The following is a 19,852-nucleotide window of genomic DNA, read 5'->3' on the forward strand; positions in this document are numbered from 1 at the left end:
GGCATAAAGCACAACAATAGATTGTGAATGTGATACACTGATGAATGAACAGATATCTTACGAGATGACATTTACTATATAACAGTAAAATGAATTAATTTCCCTCTGATATATAAACAGCACAGGTCAGATGTTCCAAAATGTATTAATCACTGAGCTACTTTGCAGTTGCACGTATGAGTGTACCAACCTCTTAATAAAATTACCGAGTCTATTTAGGTGTAATTTGGAAAATTTCAGGTAGAAGATTTTAAATTTATTTCAACATTCTTGAACTGAGAAAAAATAAATAAACACTTCAATGAAGTCATCAAAACTCACCATAATTGTCTTGCTATTCCCTCCTAGTGCAGTGCTAAGCAACCTGGTAAGCACTGAATTACGATAAGGAATGTACTGAACTCTCTTGCCCACAGCCTTGTTCGAGAGAGAACTGCACAATATTTAATGAACAGTAAGCAGTTTCTCACTTTAACAACAGGTACATAAAGCCATCAAGACTTGGTCACACTGATTTTGTTTAGTAAAAAAAAATGCCAGTGCAGATGTTAGGCATAAATATTAAAACTGTGAGCTGAACTCCAAAAGCAATATTGGTTTCATTTATTTTTTGAAGAAAGGTCAGATTGGGTTAAGCTCACCTAATAACATTTCCAAGAGTTGTTAGACTGAGATTGATTGCCCGTGCTTCATTGAACCTGTCAAGAGCAGCTCCTGCACTTCGTTGCCTTTCACTGCCAGCCAAATCCACCAAGTTAATCTCCGAATGTTTTGTCACGAATTGGTTCGCAAACACCTGTTATGAATACTGAACAGTTATTTATCTCTTCATCAAGCTATGTCAAGGTAACTGTCAAGTGGAGTAGAATACGACAGATGCACTATGAATTGTGGACATAAAAATACTGATCAAAAATGTTTTAAGTAACATGTAAGTACATGCCTGGTGTGTGGTAGTGGGAACCTTATTGCAACAATCATTGTCAGGTTAAAAGTAGAGCATATTTGGCTCAGTTTTCTGGAAAATATTTATACAAATATTTAAGCAACCATTCAACAAGTGAGGAGGTAAAAATTAAATTTCTGGTTAATTCCTTTCGTGTGTTATTTTGTAGAATTCTAAAGGACTTGAAAGAATTAGATAGAGCAGCAAATCAGAGCTGTTTTAAATACCCTGTGGCAGAATTATTCACTGGTCCTGAAAAATATACTGCTATTCAATAATACCCCAGGATTGACTGACATGATTGTAATTTAACATGGATATAGAATAAATTATGAACAGGAAATATCCTTGCAGTTGACAATCAATACTGCTGGATATAAATAATGGAGTCAATAGTGATAATTCACTTTCTTTTGTGGCAAAGGACATCAGCATCTCATCTATGGACACCTAATACGACTAACCTAATGGACAACCAACACAGATGTATAAATCACTGGAATTAACTGTTAAAGAACCAGGTAGTTTTGTTGTTTATACCACACATTGGGACCAATTCTTGGTATTGAAGCAATTCAGTTTTGAAGCAGTTCCGGTAGTTAGGTGCCCAACATAAAGCTCTAAGGTCGCTCTAAAGCCTTCTATCAACTTCCAATTATATCCAAAGTGTTAACTTTTGTATGATGTCACATGTCTCATCTGCATAACAGGAAAACATCTGAAATAAGATATTTACTATTAAACAAAACCTGTTTAAAAATATTAATCTTCATCATGTTATCACTCATAATTCAAATATATGTACGTATGTATGAGATATTGGAGGAATGAGTATGGAGAATGCCTGGGAGACCATGAGATATAGAGAGTCATGGAAGGTTTGACAGCTTGATATTCATTGTTACAACTGGGTCGATGTTACAGCTAACAGAAGCGCCAAAGAGAGATAAAAACAGTTTGACGTTTGCCTGGATCAGTTACCATCCTTTGTGTCCTTCTGGAGGTTGAGGACCTGTTTCTATCCCTCTCCTATGTCCTGGGAACAAAAATATGGCAGAACTTTATCAAGGAGACAGGTCTGCTGACTTGCCACACTCAAACATCCCACCACCTCCTCAATAACCCAATCTTACATCTACTGTGCTTCTTTATGCACCCTATTTATCTCCTCCTCAAAAAAGAGTAAGTTGTAATCTAGAATTTCCTTTTCATAAAACCACATTGGCTCAGCTTGCTTGAATTATGATTTATTAAATACCCTGCTACTATTTTCTTAATATTGTCACCTGAACTGCTCTTTTTTACAGCTCTCCTTTAATCCAATTTCCTGTTTCCTGTTTCATGGTAATACAATGTCAACCCTGGGTTCTGTTTTCAGTGACTATGCTCCAATTAGATTATCTTGTGACAATTCTCAGCACAAGTAGAATGCATTAGTCAACCTACTCGCCCACAATATAGGACATTACAAACAAATTATGCAATGAAACCAAAGCATTTAATGTGTTCTCAGTTTTGAAAGGAAAGGAACCTAATTACAAGCGATACATAGAGAGTGAAAATAAACTTTTTGCAGCCTACACAACACCCATCATTGGGTTTAATTGACATAAACTTTGAAACCAAGTTTCTCAGTGGAAAGTGCTTAGTTGGTGTTGTATGTGAAATAGCTTTGTTTGATACCTTATTTTGAAAAAGAAGATGGCTACCATGCACGTTTTTTCATGTAATCAAGAACAGGATTCCATTATTAAAGCTAGATTGCTTTGTGGTTATTCAGCAATAACTTTCCCTCATCCAGATAAAACATAAGGTATGGAAACTTCCTCTCACTCTCCTCAACCCATTCATGATCCCCTCAACTCCTCATGATCAGAATATCCTCGTGCTGGGCTTAACATCTGACCTTTGATATTTGGGTTCCTGCTCTGAGACTGTTGGTTACTAAGGGTTAGTAGTTAACATCAGTGACATTATGAACAACAATTATAGGTTCCTAAAATAATCTTTGTTCTAGAAAATTTGACAGAGAAGGTAACATGGCTCTATGTTCACTTTTTGGCCAGAACTCAGATTTTTGGTTTTGGCCTATTCAAGAGTGACATTGCCAACAATGAGATCTAGTTGATTTTCATGGCCAATTGATAGAATAGAATCTGATCACCATGATGGAGAGGCGATAGGTTTTCAAGTGGCCTCAGGCTGTCACTGGAGAAGTGAGGGGATGGCTTTCAACATAAAGTAATGGAGTTCCTGAGGAGATAACAGTCAAATTATTGGGCTCAAACCTCAAAGCAAGGCAGGCATTAGGTGATGAAGAGTTAACCTCACAGTAGTAAAGTTATTCCTCATAAGTAGCCAAATGATTGCTGTGCACTTCAGCACTTCATAATTGTACTGAAAATTTGTGGTGAGAAAGTTCAGGGATATTATCATTTGGAACAGTCAGGAGTTTAAGGATCATACACAGTTTGGAACCATTCACAGTTTTGAATATATTTTTCCTATAATGAGGCTTATACGATCCATTATGCAATAAAAAAAAGTACCTACCATATTTAATTGCACAATCCCTACTAGCTCTGATAAATTATTGTGTGATATGCATTACTGAATTAATAGAAATTGACTGTTCTGAAATTACAGTTCCACATACACTTACCCTGGAGATTGAATATAATAGAAAATTCAATACTGATTTATACATATTGTCAATCGTATTAAGAATGCATAACTTGCAAAGAATTCTGGTTCTCTATCTACATCTCAGGATATAGTATTTGCCTTGAACATAGCTGCTGGTTTTTAGATTTCTGACAGATTTTGCACAGTAAGTTGCTAAGACTTGCAGTGTCTTTGCCATCAAGATCTGTACATTTGCACATTCAATTTTTTAGTTATTAGACACTCACAAAACTGTTAGTAAAGGCTATCAGATGCAAGCTTCCAATTATTTCCTGAGTTCCAAAGGTTTTTTTTCCCCTCAAAGCTGACTTTTTGTTGACATGAGTTTGTTTCCAAAGGATACCTTAGCTGATGCAGCAATACTTATGCTGTTCCTTGTATATATTTAATTGTTCATAATACTATTATTCATAAATATTAGATTATATTGTACAGAAATATTAGATTCCAATTGAGAAACATGCACCTAGTAGCGTGGTTCGTTGGAAGTGATCTTGAAATAAAATGAAGTCTGAAACCGTTATGCCTCAGATCACATGCCATGATACAGTAATAATATCATGAGCATGTCTCTTAAAGGAATACTGACACATTGACCATGAGATATATCACAGCATCCCTTTTTTTCCCAAAAGATCAAAACTTAGCCTAAACAGATGTATGTAATTGTGTATGCTGTTAATTTGATGATTGTACAAACAGATAAAATAGAGTTTACATGACCAATGTTTTAAATTTCAATGTAATGCTTTGGAGGTTTAGTAATACACCCTGATTGAGTGGAGAGAAACACAATGCTCGCTATTGCTCGCTTATTGTACAATTTGCTTCTCTTCCTGTTGCTCATGGCAGTTTAGTTTAAGCTGACTTCTGATAATTTGCAGTCTATTGCCATGATCAGTTATGGTTTTGCATCATTTGGGCTAGTTGCATATTCTGAAACTTTTGCTGGTATCTACAAATTTGTATTTGTGCTTCTAACTGATATTGTCGGCTCAGTTTGCAGCCTGGATAGCTCGCTATTTGCTGGCACATTGAGCATCTCTTTCATTCTCCTCTGGACTTGAAAAATAATGTCCTGGGTAGTTATCCCTTCTCCATTGGTGTAGCATGGAAATGTAGTAATGCAATGCGAGTACCTTCTTCATTGTTTAATGCTTAATAATTATTAATTTGATCATATGCATCATATATTCTGCTAGAATATGTGAGCAGAGATATCTGGGTAACAACGCAATTACGGGTTGCTCCCCACATAGCAAATGTTGAAACAGTTTGACAGTGTTCTGCAGTCTGATGTCAGATATTATCTGATCTAGCATGCTGAATAAACCAAAAAGAACACTCTGTCTCTTTATGTTGCTAAACCATTGAGCACGCATCACAAGGATGTAATCAATCCGTGCACTGTGAATTGTCCTGCTACAATTTTTGTCCAAAGAGTGAATTATGTGGATATTGAGATTCCCTTCTCTGCTGGGCTTAATATAAATCTCACATGCATTCATGAGTCTTTGAATATCCTGATTTATCCCTGGTCAGTACATGATTCCTTTGTGTTATATGGAATGTTATCTTGGTATAATGCTTTTAATATTAAGACTTTTTTACCCTTGAATAGCAAAAATAAATAAATCTTTGCAGGTTCTTCAATCCTATCTGGCCATTCCTCGATACATTTCTGTGGTTGCTCATTTTCAGCAGCTGTTGTTTGTAACTGTTCAGGCTCGCTCTGGCCAAAGTGTTACAGATCAACCTTGAGAACCTGTTAGTCAATCGCATCAGTTTGTAGATCAAGAGGAATATCTTAGTCTTTATGTGGGCTGGCAATCTGTTCAGTGAGTCAAATGCAAGCATCTTGGTATCTGGAGTAAATCTCACTCTGAAGTCATATCCTTTTAAGATTATAAAATGTGAAGCTGGATGAACACAGCAGGCCCAGCAGCATCTCAGGAGCACATAAGCTGACATTTCGGGCCTAGACCCTTCATCAGAGAGGGGGATGGGGTGAGGGTTCTGGAATAAATAGGGGGAGGGGGGAGGCGGACCGAAGATGGAGAGAAAAGAAGATTGGTGGAGAGGAGAGTATAGCTGAGGAGGTAGGGAGGGGATAGGTCAGTCCAGGGAAGACGGACAGGTCAAGGAGGTGGGATGAGGTTAGTAGGTAGGAGATGGAGGTGCGGCTTGGGGTGGGAGGAAGGGTTGGGTGAGAGGAACAGATTAGGGAGGCAGACACAGGTTGGACTGGTTTTGGGATGCAGTGGGTGGGGGGGGGGAGAGCTGGGCTGGTTGTGTGGTGCAGTGGGGGGAGGGGACGAACAGAACCCTCACCCCATCCCCCTCTCTGATGAAGGGTCTAGGCCCAAAACATCAGTTTTTGTGCTCCTGAGATGCTGCTGGGTCTGCTGTGTTCATCCAGCCTCACATTTTATTATCTTGGATTCTCCAGCATCTGCTGTTCCCATTATCACATCCTTTTAAGATTACTTGGATTGGTTCAGATGTGATTGGTTCTGCCTCAGTAAGTGTGGATTGAATCTGATGAATTGTGATTACATTGAGATCTGTGCACATTGATAGTCCTGCTGCTGAATTGATGATATCTACAAGGAAAAGGATTTTAGAAACCAAGATGAGCATAAGCATTGGCTCTGCAGTGTGAATCTGTTAATGAATGGAGTTGTTTTTCAATTCTACACTGAATCATTCTAGAGTGTACCACAGATTTCCACTTGCTGAGGTAGATACCTTTCAGAATGCACAGTGATGATATGTTTTCACGAGCTCCTGAGTTGATTTTTGTCCTTAGTAAGTACTTTTCTGTCTTTTCAGGACATATGGTATTGATGAATTGATCACTTTGTATCATTGACATAGTTCTTGAGTTTAACAACATGGAAAACATCAGGAATCTTCTGAAATTTTCCTCTCATTTGATTGACTCAGAACTTCACTAATCTGTTTACTTTTGTGCAACTTCTTAATACTTTGCTTCATGCCAGTATTGGGTATTATGTCACCTTATTGGTCACCAGGGTTGTGATCCAGTATCTGGCTTGACCGTTGGAACCAAATTTTCCACATGTACCCACAGTCTTCAGTGCCACAAGTTTCACAAATATCAAGAAAATTTGGACCAATTTTGGTTAGGTGTGATAAACCAAATTGGTTACAGATTTAGTCGGTTTGATGCACCTTGCTGGCTCTAACAATATTGTTGGTGACATCAAAATCATATAATTGCTGTTGATTTAGCAACATGGGTTTATTTTTCTGTACATCCTCAAGCAATGAGTCAATGGTATCACCTATTTTCTTCCCAAATGATCTTTTCTAAAGATCTTAATTGGTATGGAAGCAGTGAATAACTCAATGATCTTTGCTGATAATACCTCTTCAGAAATATTGTACTTATGTTTTTAGCTGAGGCATCCTGTGACATACTCATCAATAGACTCCGCAGGCAGCTGTCTGTGTGACATGAGTTGGAGCTTGTAAATCCTGAAGTTAATTCAACCTTCAGCTGATCTTGGGTGAACTTTCCAGATCACTTCTGGATCTTTTCTGATCATCCATGGAAAGGCCAGCTGATTAAATCCTGTGAAGGCCCTCCTTGCTGATAACAAGCACAATTTTCAGAGCTCTTGTCTCAGAATGATCTACTTTACTGGTTTTGCATCTCTCTCCTTTTATTTTTCCTCTTGTTTCTCTTCGTCTTTATTTTTCTCTGTTATTGCTCCTTCAAGAAATGCGGCCTTGATGTTTGAGAACTGAAGGCTTGTCGTAGCAGGTTTTTGACTCGAAGTGGCATTCATGCCAAGAAAAGGGAATGTTGATACTCTGTAGGAGCAAATTACTTTCCTGCCCCTTCCCCATAATTCTGATTCCCCTACTGACCTACCTATCTCAGTCTTAAACATACATAAGCACTCTGTCCCCACAACTCTTTGTGGCAACAAGTTCCAAAGATTCCCTGCCCTCCCAAAGAAGAAATTCCTCCTCAACGCAGTCTTAAATCAGTGTCCCTTTATTTTGGGACTAAGCCCTCTGGTCCTAGACTCTCCCAATGGTCTCCCTCCTATTGGAAGGATGTTGTGAAACTTGAAAGGGTTCATAAAAGACTTACAAGGATGTTGCCAGAATTAGAGGGCTTAAGTTATAGCGAGAGGCTGAATAGCCTGTGGCTATTTCCCATGGAGCATTGGAGACTGAGGTGTGACCTTATAGAGGTGATGTGCATGGATAGGGTAAAAAGGCAAGGACTTTTCCCAAGGGAGGAGGAGTCCAAAACTAGAGGGCATAGGTTTAAGATGAGAGGAGAAGGGTATAAAAGGGACTTAAGGAACAAATTTTTCACACAGAGAGTGGTGCATGTATGGAATGAGCTGCCAGGGGAAGTGGCGGAGGCTGGTACGATTACAACGCTTAAAAGGCACTTGGATAGGTATATGATAGGAAGGGTTTAGAGGGATATGGGCCAAATGATGGGAAATGGAACTAGACTTATTTTGGATGGTCAACATGGACGTTTTGGACTGTTTCTATGCTGTTCATCTCTATGACTCTATGAGGGGAAATATCCCTCAAGATTTAGTCTTTCAATTTTCTTAAGAATTCTCCATGTTTCTAGGCCATGTTTCACCTCTCAGTCTTCTAAACTCCAGTGAGTAGAGTCCAAGCCTGTTTAAACTTTGCTCAGAAGACAATCCCTCCATAAAAGGGATCGTCCTAGTGAACCTTCTCTGAACTGCCTCCAGAGAAATAATATATTTCCTTAAAACATCATTAACTAGTGCAACAAAAGCAGAAATTGCTGGAGAAACTCAGCAGGTCTGACAGCAGACTCATTGTTTTGGTTCCAGTGATCCTTCTTCAGAACTCTCAAACTTCCTAACCTACTGATTTCTGAAGAAAGGCCACTGAACCGAAAATGTTAACTTCGCTTTCTCTCCAAAAATGCTGCCAAACCTGCTGAGTTTCTCCAACAATTTCTGTTTTTGTTTTAGATACTCAGCATACACAGTTCTTTGTTTTTAACTGACCTGATTATGAAAGTAATAAAGTGAGACTACATTTGGAATACTGTGTCCAGTATTGTTCTCCTTATTTGAAGAAGGATGTGATGGCACTGGATGCATTTCAGAGAAGATTCACCAGATTGATTCCTGGGATGTAAGGACTATTTTATGAGGATCAATTGAATAGCTTGGGCTTGTATACTTTGGAGTTTATAAGAATGAAAGGAGATCTGATTGAGGTGTAAAATATGCTAAAGGGGAACTATAAGGTGGACGTTGAACAGATGCTCCTGCATGTGGGACAGTCTCAAACAAGGAATCGTGGATATTGAGAGGACGTAACTTCCAAACTGAAATGAAGAGAAATTGCTTCTCTCAGAGGGCTCTGAATCTGTGGAACTCACTACCCCAGAATGCAGTGGAGGCAGAATCCGTCTGCAGATTCAAGAAATAAATAGATATGTTTTTGATGAAAAGTGGGATAAAGGGCTTTGGGGAATAGGCAGGAAAGGGAAGTTGAGAGCAAGATAAGATCAGCCATGGTAATGTTAAATGGCAGAGCAGGCTCGAAGGTCTGTATTACCTATTCCCACTCCTAATTCCCATGTTCCGAACTTCCTATATTTAACGTTAATTCACAACATTTCACCTCACCCCTAACAGCTCTATTCAGTGCATTATTTAAATTATCTAACACTGACTTTGTTGATTGGGAAATAAGTTTCCCCAACCCATTCCTTCCTCATCCAAGTCTCATTCAATCACTCAGCCACAAAGAAATTCCAGAGACCTTAAAGGGCTAATTGACTTTAAATGCCTCATTAATGGGCTTAACTGCCATCTAGTTGCTGACAGGCAGGATTCCTGCAACAGGGCCCTCCTGCTCCCCCACACCATACTTCCTCACCGCACATTCCCCCCCCACCCCCAACTGGTAAGCTCCATTAAATCTAGCCCAATATCACTGAAAGGTTCCTGCTTTCAGAGGAATAAAACATGATGAGGAAACTATTGTACAATGTACACTATTGTGAAGTCATTTCTGGAGTTGAGATATAGATTCACAAAGCAACATCCAAATAATTTAGAGATAATGGGAACTGCAGATGCTGGAGAATTCCAAGATGATGCGGCCCAGGTGAACTGAAGGTTGGGGTGGCCATCTCCAGCACATCCCTCACCTTCCTGGACCTCTCAGTCTCCATCTCAGGCAACCAGCTTGTAACTGATGTCCATTTCAAGCCCACCGACTCCCACAGCTACCTAGAATACACCTCCTCCCACCCACCCTCCTGCAAAAATTCCATCCCCTATTGCCAATTCCTCCGCCTCCGCCGCATCTGCTCCCACGATAAGACATTCCACTCCCGCACATCCCAGATGTCCAAGTTCTTTAAGGACCGCAACTTTCCCCCCACAATGATCGAGAACGCCCTTGACCGCATCTCCCGTATTTCCCGCAACACATCCCTCACACCCCACCCCCGCCACAACCGCCCCAAGAGGATCCCCCTCGTTCTCACACACCACCCTACCAACCTCCGGATACAACGCATTATCCTCCGACATTTCCGCCATTTACAATCCGACCCCACCACCCAAGACATTTTTCCATCCCCTCCCCTGACAGCTTTCCGGAGAGACCACTCTCTCCGTGACTCCCTTGTTCGCTCCACACTGCCCTCCAACCCCACCACACCCGGCACCTTCCCCTGCATCCGCAGGAAATGCTACACTTGTCCCCACACCTCCTCCCTCACCCCCATCCCAGGCCCCAAGATGACATTCCACATTAAGCAGAGGTTCACCTGCACATCTGCCAATGTGGTATACTGCATCCACTGTACACGGTGCGGCTTCCTCTACATTGGGGAAACCAAGCGGAGGCTTGGGGACCGCTTTGCAGAACACCTCCGCTCAGTTCGCAACAAACAACTGCACCCCCCAGTCACAAACCATTTCCACTCCCCCTCCCATTCTCTAGATGACATGTCCATCATGGGCCTCCTGCAGTGCCACAATGATGCCACCCGAAGGTTGCAGGAACAGCAACTCATATTCCGCCTGGGAACCCTGCAGCCATATGGTATCAATGTGGACTTCACCAGTTTCAAAATCTCCCCTTCCCCTACTGCATCCCTAAACCAGCCCAGTTCGTCCCCTCCCCCCACTGCACCACACAACCAGCCCAGCTCTTCCCCCCCACCCACTGCATCCCAAAACCAGTCCGACCTGTCTCTGCCTCCCTAACCGGTTCTTCCTCTCACCCATCCCTTCCTCCCACCCCAAGCCGCACCTCCATCTCCTACCTACTAACCTCATCCCACCTCCTTGACCTGTCCGTCTTCCCTGGACTGACCTCTCCCCTCCCTACCTCCCCACCTACACTCTCTCCACCTATCTTCTTTTCTCTCCATCTTCGGTCCGCCTCCCCGTCTCTCCCTATTTATTCCAGTTCCCTCTCCCCATCCCCCTCTCTGATGAAGGGTCTAGGCCCGAAACGTCAGCTTTTGTGCTCCTGAGATGCTGCTTGGCCTGCTGTGTTCATCCAGCTCCACACTTTGTTATCTTGGATTCTCCAGCATCTGCAGTTCCCATTATCACTGATAACATTCTGCTTGTTTCTCAGCATTTAATTCCAACTTGTTCTTCATTTGTAGTTCTTGTTTGCAATTTCATGTTTAGGTTTGCTTAGGATTACAATGGATATGAAGTGCAGAAGCAGGGCATTTGGCCTAAGCAGTCCATGGTGGTGATTATGCTGCACTCAAGCCTCCTCTCATCGAAATTTATCATCGTACCCCTTTCTCTCCCTTGTCCCTATTGTGCTTGTTCATCATCCCCCTAAAAGCGTTTCTATTATTTGCTTCAACCACATTTTGTGGGAGAGCATTTCACATTTACACTACTCTTGTGAAAAAGCTTCTTCTGAATTTCTTATTACACTTCTTGGTGACTAACTTATATCGATGGCATTGCGTTTTGCTATTCCCACAAACGGTATCATTTATTTTGTATCTACACTATCAGAGCATTCCATCATGTTAAGTAACTCCATTAGGCTACCTGCCAGGCTTCGGTTTTCAAGACAAAATGGGTCCAACCCGTCAGTCCAATCCACACATGAGTGCCCACACATTCCTTGTACCCTCCTTGCATATCTGCTTTGTACTCTATCCACTCTCTCTACATCTTTTATATGATGACCATAACAGCATGCAGTATAAAAAGTGTAATCTAGTGAAGGTTTAATACAAATTTAGCATAACTGTCTTCCACTTAATACTACAACTTATTTCATAATTTTGCCTGAGCAATTTGATTCAAAGTATTATTTTACCAGATGAGACTCTTTAAAATATTATCAATGTAGGAGATAGAATTAGGTATTTAGCTTGCTAAGTAGCCCATCATACTTAATGACACCTACAATTCACCAGTTTGACACAGAGGGGCTTGGGTAACAATAAACTATGCTAAGCTTAAACAAGGGCAATTACAAAGAAATAAGGACAGAGCTGGCTAGAATGGGCTAAGAATGGAGTCTAGCAGCAAAAACAGTTAAGGGATAATGGCAGACATTTAAAAATAGTTCATGAATCATAGAAAAGACATATTCCACTGAGGAAGAAAGATTCTAGAAAGGAGAATTGTTAACCAGGGAAGTTAAGGATAATATCAGATTGAAAGAAAAAACATGCAATGTGGCAAAGACGAGGAGTAAACAGTGATTGTGAAAATTTTAATATACGACAAAAGATGAGCAAAAAAAATAAGAGGAGGAAAATAAACTTTGAGGGCAAACTTGTAAACGGTATAAAAAGGAAGAGAGAAGCCAAAGTGATCATAGGCCCTTTAGAGAATAAGCCTTGGGAAATAATAATGGGGAACTAGAAAACGGCACAGGAGTCAAATACTTTTTATCTGTCTTCATAGTAGAAAAGATTCAAAGTATTCCAAAAATGTTAAATATTCACCAGGCAGGAGGAGAGGAAATAAATACAAGAACTATCACTGGTGAAGAAGTGGTAAGGATGCATCCGAGGATATTAAAGGAAATAGATGCAAGGACAATGGATGCACCAGGAGGAATCTTCCAGGAGTCCTTTGATTCTGTAAAAGTTTTAGAGAATTGGAAAGCTGCCAATGTTTTTCTTTTTCAGTTGTTTCAGTGGCAGGAACCCGGGAGGAAGCGCAAGGTCAGCTTGGGAAGGTAAGCTTTTTCTTTATAAAAGTCTTACCGCATGTGACTGCAGCCTTTTCAGTTGTTTCAGCGGCGGGAGTTCAGGAGGAACCGTGAGGGCAAACTTACCTCATGGATAGGCGGAGCGCACACTGAGCAGGAGCGGATACGGGACAGCTGAGTGAGTGAGGTAATATATTTTGGCCAACACATTGTAGAGCTGGATGAACACAGCAGGCCAAGCAGCACCAGAGGAGCAGGAAAGCTGACGCCTCGGGTTGAGACCCTTCCCAAAACACTACTTAGGTAAGGTCTCCAACCCATCCTCCTCCTCTAACCAAACAAAGGGTTCTGAGCGCGGATTTTGTAAGGTTACTAGTTTTTTTTTGTTTTTTTTTCAATAGTCTGTTTGGGGATTCAGAACAGTGGGAATGGATGTTAGCGCAGTTGCAAAATCCTCCTGCAGAATGTGGGAGGTAAGGATCACCACTAGTGTCCCCACTGACTTCATCTGCGGGAAGTATACCCCACTCCAGCTCCTCGGAAAATGCATTAGGGAACTGGAGCTGGAGCTGGATGAGCTTTGGATCATTCGGGAGGCTGAGGGGGTAATTGAGGGGAGTTACAGGGAGGTAGTCACACATCAGGTAGAGGCAAAAGGTAGATGGGTTACAGTCAGGGGACGGAAAGAGAACAGCCAAACAGTGCAGGGATCCGCTCAGCAACAAGTGAACTGTTTTGGATACTGTTGGGAGGGGGGGGGGGGGGACGTACCAGGGGTAAGCCAAGGGGTACAGGTCTCTGGCACAGAGTCTGTCCCTGTTGCTCAGAAGGGAAGGGGGGAGGGGAGGAGAGCATTAGTCATTGGGGACTCTGTAGTTAGGGGGACAGATAGGAGATTCTGTGGGAATGAGAGAGATTCGCGGTTGGTCTGTTGCCTCCCAGGTGCCAGGGTCTGTGACGAACGGATTGTGCTTTCAGGATCCTTAAGCGGGAGGATGAGCAGGCCCATGTCGTAGTCCACATAGGCACGAACAACATGGGTTGGAAAAGGGATGGGGATGTGAGGCTGAAATTCAAGGAGCTAGCGTGGAAGCTTAGAGCTAGAACAAAGAGTTGTTATCTCTGGTTTGTTACCTGTGCCACGTGCTAGCGAGGTGAGGAATAACGAGAGAGAGCAGTTGAACACGTGGCTACAGAGATGGTGCAGGACGGAGGGATTCAGATACCTGGATAATTGGGGGTCATTCTGGAGTAGGTGGGACTTCTACAAACGGGATGGTCTACACCTGAACCAGAGGGGTACCAAAATCCTGGGAGGTATTTGCTAATGTTCTTCAGGTGGGTTTAAACTAACTCAGCATGGGAATGAGAACCTGAATTTTAGCTCCAGTGTACAGGAGGTTGAGAGTAGTGAGGTCATGAATAAGCTTTCAAGGTCGCAGGAGTGTACCGGCAGGCAGGAAGGTGGTCAGAAGTGTGTCTACTTCAACCCCAGGAGTATCCGGAATAAGGTGGGTGAACTTGCAGTATGGTTTGGTACCTGGGAATTCGATGTTGTGGCCATTTCAGAGACATGGACCGAGCAGGGACAGAAATGGTCGGGGTTTAGATGCTTCAGTAAGATCAGGGAAGATGGTAAAAGAGGGGGAGGTGTGGCATTGTTAGTCGAGGACAGTACTACGGTGGCAGAAAGAAGGCTTGATGAAGACTCATCTACTGAGGTGGTATGAGCTCAGGTTAGAAGCAGGAAAGGAGAAGTCACCCTGTTGGGAGTTTTCTATAGGTCTCCAAAAAGTTCCAGAGATGTAGAGGAAAGGATTGCAAAGATGATTCTGGATAGGAGTGAAAGTAACAGGGTAGTTGTCAGAGGGGCCTTTAACTTTCCAAATATTGACTGGAAACACTATAGTTCGAGTACTTTAGATGGGTCAGTTTTTGTCCAGTGTGTGCAGGAGGGTTTCCAGACACAGTATGTAGATAGGCCAACAAGAGGCGAGGCCACATTGGAATTGGTACTGGGTAATAAACCAGGCCAAGTGTTAGATTTGGAGGTAGGTGAGCAGTTTGGTGATAGTGACCACAATTCAGTTATGTTTACTTTAGCGATGGAAAGGGATAATTGTACACTGCAGGGCAAGAGTTATAGTTGGGGGAAATGCAGTTATGAGGCGATTAGGCAAGATTTAGGGAGCATAGGATGGGGAAGGAAACTGCAGGGGCTGGGCACAATTGAAATGTGGAGATTGTTCAAGGAACAGCTACTGCATGTCCTTGATAAGAATGTACCTGCCAGGCAGGGAGGAAGTGGTCGAGTGAGGGAACCATGTTTTACTAAAGAAGTTGAATCTCTTGTCAAGAGGAAGAAGGAGGCTTATGTAAAGATGAGGCGTGAAGGCTCAGTTAGGGCGTTTGAGAGTTACAAGTTAGCCAGGAAGGACCTAAAGAGAGAGCTAAGAAGAGCCAGGAGGGGACATGAGAAGTCTTTGGCAGGTAGGACCAAGGAAAACCCTAAAGCTTTCTATAGGTATGTCAGGAATAAAAGAATGACCTGAGTAAGATTAGGGTCAGTCAAGGACAGCAGTGGGAAGTTTTGCATGGAGTCCGAAGAGATAAGAGAGGCGCTAAATGAATAATTTTCATCAGTATTCATATGGGAAAAAGACAATGTTGTTGAGGAGAATACTGAGGTATGGCTATTAGGCTAGAGGGGATTGAGGTTCATAAGGAGGAGGTGTTAGAAATTCTGGAAAGTGTGAAAATAGATAAGTCCGTTGGGCTGGATGGGATTTATCCTAGGATTCTCTGGGAAGCTAGGGAGGAGATTGCAGAGCCTTTGGTATTGATCTTTACATCATTAGGAATAGCACCAAAAGACTGGAGGATAGCAAATGTTGTCCCCTTGTTCAAGAAGGGGAGTAGAGACAACTCTGGTACTTATAGGCCAGTGAGCCTTACTTCGGTTGTGGGTAAAGTGTTGGAAAGGATTATAAGAGACAGGATGTATAATCATCTAGAAAGGAATAATTTGATTAGGGATAGTCAACACAGTTTTGTGAGGGGTAGGTCATGCCTCACAAACCTTACTGAGTTCTTTGAGAAGGTGACCAAACAGGTGGATGAGAGTAAAGTGGTTGATGTGGTGTATATGGATTTCAGTAAAGCATTTGATAAGGTTCCCCATGGTAGGCTATTGCAGAAAACTCGGAGGCATGGAATTGAGGGTGATTTAGCGGTTTGGATCAGAAATTGGCTAGTTGGAAGAAGACAGATGGTGGTGGTCGATGGGAAATATTCATCCGAGAGTTCAGTTACTAGTGGTGTACCGCAAGGATCTGTTTTGGGGCCACTGTTGTTTGTCATTTTTATAAATGATCTGGATGAGGATGTAGAAGGATGGGTTAGTAAATTTGCGGATGACACTAAAGTTGATGGAGTTGTGGATAGTGCGGAAGGATGTTGCAGGTTACAGAGGGACATAGATAATCTGCAGAGCTGGGCTGAGAAGTGGCAAATGAAGTTTAATGCGGAAAAGCATGAGGCGATTCACTTTGGAAGGAGTAACAGAATACAGAGTACTGGGCTAATTGTAACATTCTTGGTAGTGTGGATGAGCAGAGGGATCCCTGAAAGTTGCCACCCAGGTTGATAGGGTTGCTAAGAAGGCGTACGGTGTCTTAGGTTTTATTGGTAGAGGGATTGAGTTTCGGAGCCATGAAGTCATGTGGCAGCTGCACAAAACTTTGGTGCGGCCGCACTTGGAGTATTGCGTACAGTTCTGGTCGTCACATTATAGGAAGGATGTGGAAGCATTGGAAAGAGTGCAGAGGACATTTACCAGGATGTTGCCTGGTTATGGAGGGAAGGTCTTATGAGGAAAGGCTGAGGAAGTTAAGGCTATTTTCGTTAGAGAGAAGAAGGTTAAGAGGTGACTTAATAGAGAAATACAAGGTGATCAGAGGATTAGATAGGGTGGACAGTGAGAGCCTTTTTCCTCAGATGGAGATTGCTCGCAGGAGGTGACATAGCTTTAAATTGAGGGGTGATAGATATAGGACAGATGTCAGAGATAGGTTCTTTACTTCGAGAGTAGTAAGGGTGTGGAATGCCCTGCCTGCAACAGTAATAGACTCGCCAACTTTAAGGGCACTTAAATGGTCATTGGATAAACACATGGATGATAATGAAATAGTGTAGATTAGATGAGCTTCAGATTGGTTTCACAGGTCGGCGCAACATCGAAGGCTGAAAAGCCTGTACTGCGCTGTAATGTTCTATGTTCTATGTTCTAGTGTAACACCTTTATTTGAAAAGGGATGATGGTAACATTGGAGCTGTTAGCTTCCTATCTGTCTTGGGGAAAACATTAGTTTTTTTTAATGAAAGATGTAGTAAAATAGACATTTAGAAATACATAATATGATCAAGCAGTTTGTGTGGCTTTATGAAGCGGAGTCATGGCTGACAAATTTGCTAGAATTCTGTGAGGACATAACAATCATGTATGATAAAGGAATGAAGGTATTCATATTTTCAGAAGGCATGTGATACGGTACCACACATTAAGCTACTTAAAAGACCTCACAATGTTGGGTGGAGTATCTTTTCATGGATAGAGGATTAGGTAGCAAATAGAAGACAAAACTTGAGATAAGGGGGACATTTTCAGGATGGCAACCTGTAACTAGTGGCGTGTCAAAGGGATCATTGTTGAGACCACAACTACTTACAACATATATTAATGATTTGGATGAGGAAAGTGAATGGACTATAGCCAAATTTAAGGATGGCATAAAAATAGGTGCCAGGAAAATGGTGAGCTTGCAAAAGGATTTAGGCAGGTCAAGCAAGTGGGCAAAACTTGGCACATAAAATATGATATGGGAAATTACAACGTTATCCACTTTGGCAGGGAGAATGGAACAGTTGAAAATTATTTAATTGGACAAAAACTACAGAACGTTATGGAACAGAAGGATTTGAGAGTCTTTGTTCATGAATCACAGAAAGCTACCATTGAAGTTGAACAGGTATAGGGAGGGCAAATAGAATTTTGGCCTTTGTTTCAAAGGGGATGAAATATAAAAATAGGGAGGTAATGCTAAAACTATGCACGGCACCAGTCAGACCACAACTGAATTACAGTGAACAGTTTTGGACTCCTTTTCAATGGAAAGATACACAGAGTAAATTCACTCCCCTGATGCCAGTTATGGAGGAACTGTCTTATATAAGAGGTTGAGTACATTGGACCTGTACTCATTGAAACATATAAAAGCCTTAAAATATTTAACAGGACTGATGTGGAAAGGGTGGTTCCCCTTATTGGAAAGTCAAGACAAGAGGACAGAATAAGGGGTCACATATTTAATACAGAGATGAACAAGAATACTTTCTCTTTGAGGGTTGTGAATCTATGGAATTCTTTACTACAGAGACCTGTTGAGGTTGGGTCATTAAGCATCTTCAAGGCTGAGATAAACAATCTTTAATTGGTAAGGGAATCTAAGGTCATGGGGAAAGACAAGAATGCTGAGTTGAACATTATCAGAGCAACCATGATCTAATTGAATGGCAAAAAAGTTTAGATGGGCTGACTGGCCTCTCTCTGCACCTATGTCTTATGGTCTCACTACCTCCCTGATTAGGCTTATAGTTACTACCTGTTGAAACTGGATACTGATCACCATGTGAGATCTGTTGCTGGTGGTGTTCCAGTTCGTTGTTGCAACACTTCTGTTCTGAATTCCTTGATCCAGCAAAACCTCAAGTTGCTTAAAACTGCCACATGGCACTGATTTCAGATACTCAACATAAAATCCATTTCTGCCTTCCCACACACGCAGACCACTCGGCTTGCGAACCTTTGCCAGGAGGTCCTGAACCTTCGAAATCAAATATAAACATTAGCATGGACAGAAATAGTATCAATGGGATTGTACTAGATAACACAAATATGCAGGTAGGAGACAGCGAACAGCACCCAATCATTTGAATTAATCCAATATAGGTTAATTAGAATGCTGTTTGGTATGAGGAAATGTTTTTTACTTGCTGTGTTTCCCAGGACTCACACTGAGACAAACATTGACTATGCCTGGAGGGACATCAACTTGGTGAAGACATTTCTTGGTCTGCCCGAAACTCATTGGTTTTCCAGTGTAAAGACTTAACCTCAACCAAGTGTTGCAGACTGGCACATTTCTAGCTCCATGACTATGTACTGAGAGAAGCATTAAAACTTGTGGCAGCTGCCACCAAGGTGCAGTGGGGAGAGACCACCATCTTTCTGCCAAAGTATAACAAGGGTCCCTTTAGTTGTCAGGCCCTCTCAGTGCCTCCAAGTTAACAAAAATAGTTTCTTGCATAAGTAGAAAATGCCTTTGATTTTTGCAACTTAGAGAAGCTCTGAGAAATTTGAAAGCTCCAACATGTTTGCTTGTGTTTTTTCTCTCTCTGCAAAGATGGTGCAGAACTGATTTGGTACATTTCTACGTGCTTGGAGATGATTTTATGAATAAAGAATATTTTTAAATTAAAAAACATGAGGTAGAAATTATGTCAGCATTCAAGATTAATTTGGATAGATGGTGAAAGGAAAAGGGGTTGAAGACATGTGAAAGGAGAATTCTCATGGTGTTGAGTGTTTTAGCTTAGATGGAATCAATTGAAAATGTTTTGGACAAATTACCTGTTCAATATTGTAACTACATATTTCTAATGAACTTTAAGCATCATTATTTAATTTTTGTAAGGATATTTTAGAAATCAAATACATTAATTAAAGTATGCGATAAAGTAGTGAGGCTGGTTCAAAGAAAAAGGGCAAAACTCATGTTTTGTTCACATTTGCTCAAGTGGCAGAAAAGTTAGGAAATAGTACACACCTAGGTTTGCGTTTGCCATTTGATTTCTATATAGTGCAATATTTAAAAGTACCTGTTCATTGTAGATTTCAAACATGCTGAAAGAACCCTATAAAAGACTATAGAGCATCAACAGAGGAGCAGTTTAGGTTGT

The 19,852-nt window shown here is 41.5% G+C and overlaps 1 protein-coding gene across 1 annotated transcript in view; it reads right to left on the minus strand.

Moving 5' to 3' along the window:
* LOC125455547 (kinesin-like protein KIF28P) overlaps positions 1–19,852 on the minus strand; it is a 76,892-nt gene that overhangs the window by 49,980 nt on the left and 7,060 nt on the right. Inside the window, exons 4-7 of the mRNA XM_059649460.1 lie at positions 19,772–19,807; positions 18,496–18,717; positions 642–796; positions 322–433 (exon numbers count right to left, since the gene is read on the minus strand). Coding sequence (XP_059505443.1) covers positions 322–433; positions 642–796; positions 18,496–18,717; positions 19,772–19,807 — 525 coding nt within the window. The remainder of the gene's footprint in view (positions 1–321; positions 434–641; positions 797–18,495; positions 18,718–19,771; positions 19,808–19,852) is intronic.

This window comes from Stegostoma tigrinum, chromosome 10 (genome assembly GCF_030684315.1).
Source record: "Stegostoma tigrinum isolate sSteTig4 chromosome 10, sSteTig4.hap1, whole genome shotgun sequence".
Classification (NCBI taxonomy): domain Eukaryota; kingdom Metazoa; phylum Chordata; class Chondrichthyes; order Orectolobiformes; family Stegostomatidae; genus Stegostoma; species Stegostoma tigrinum.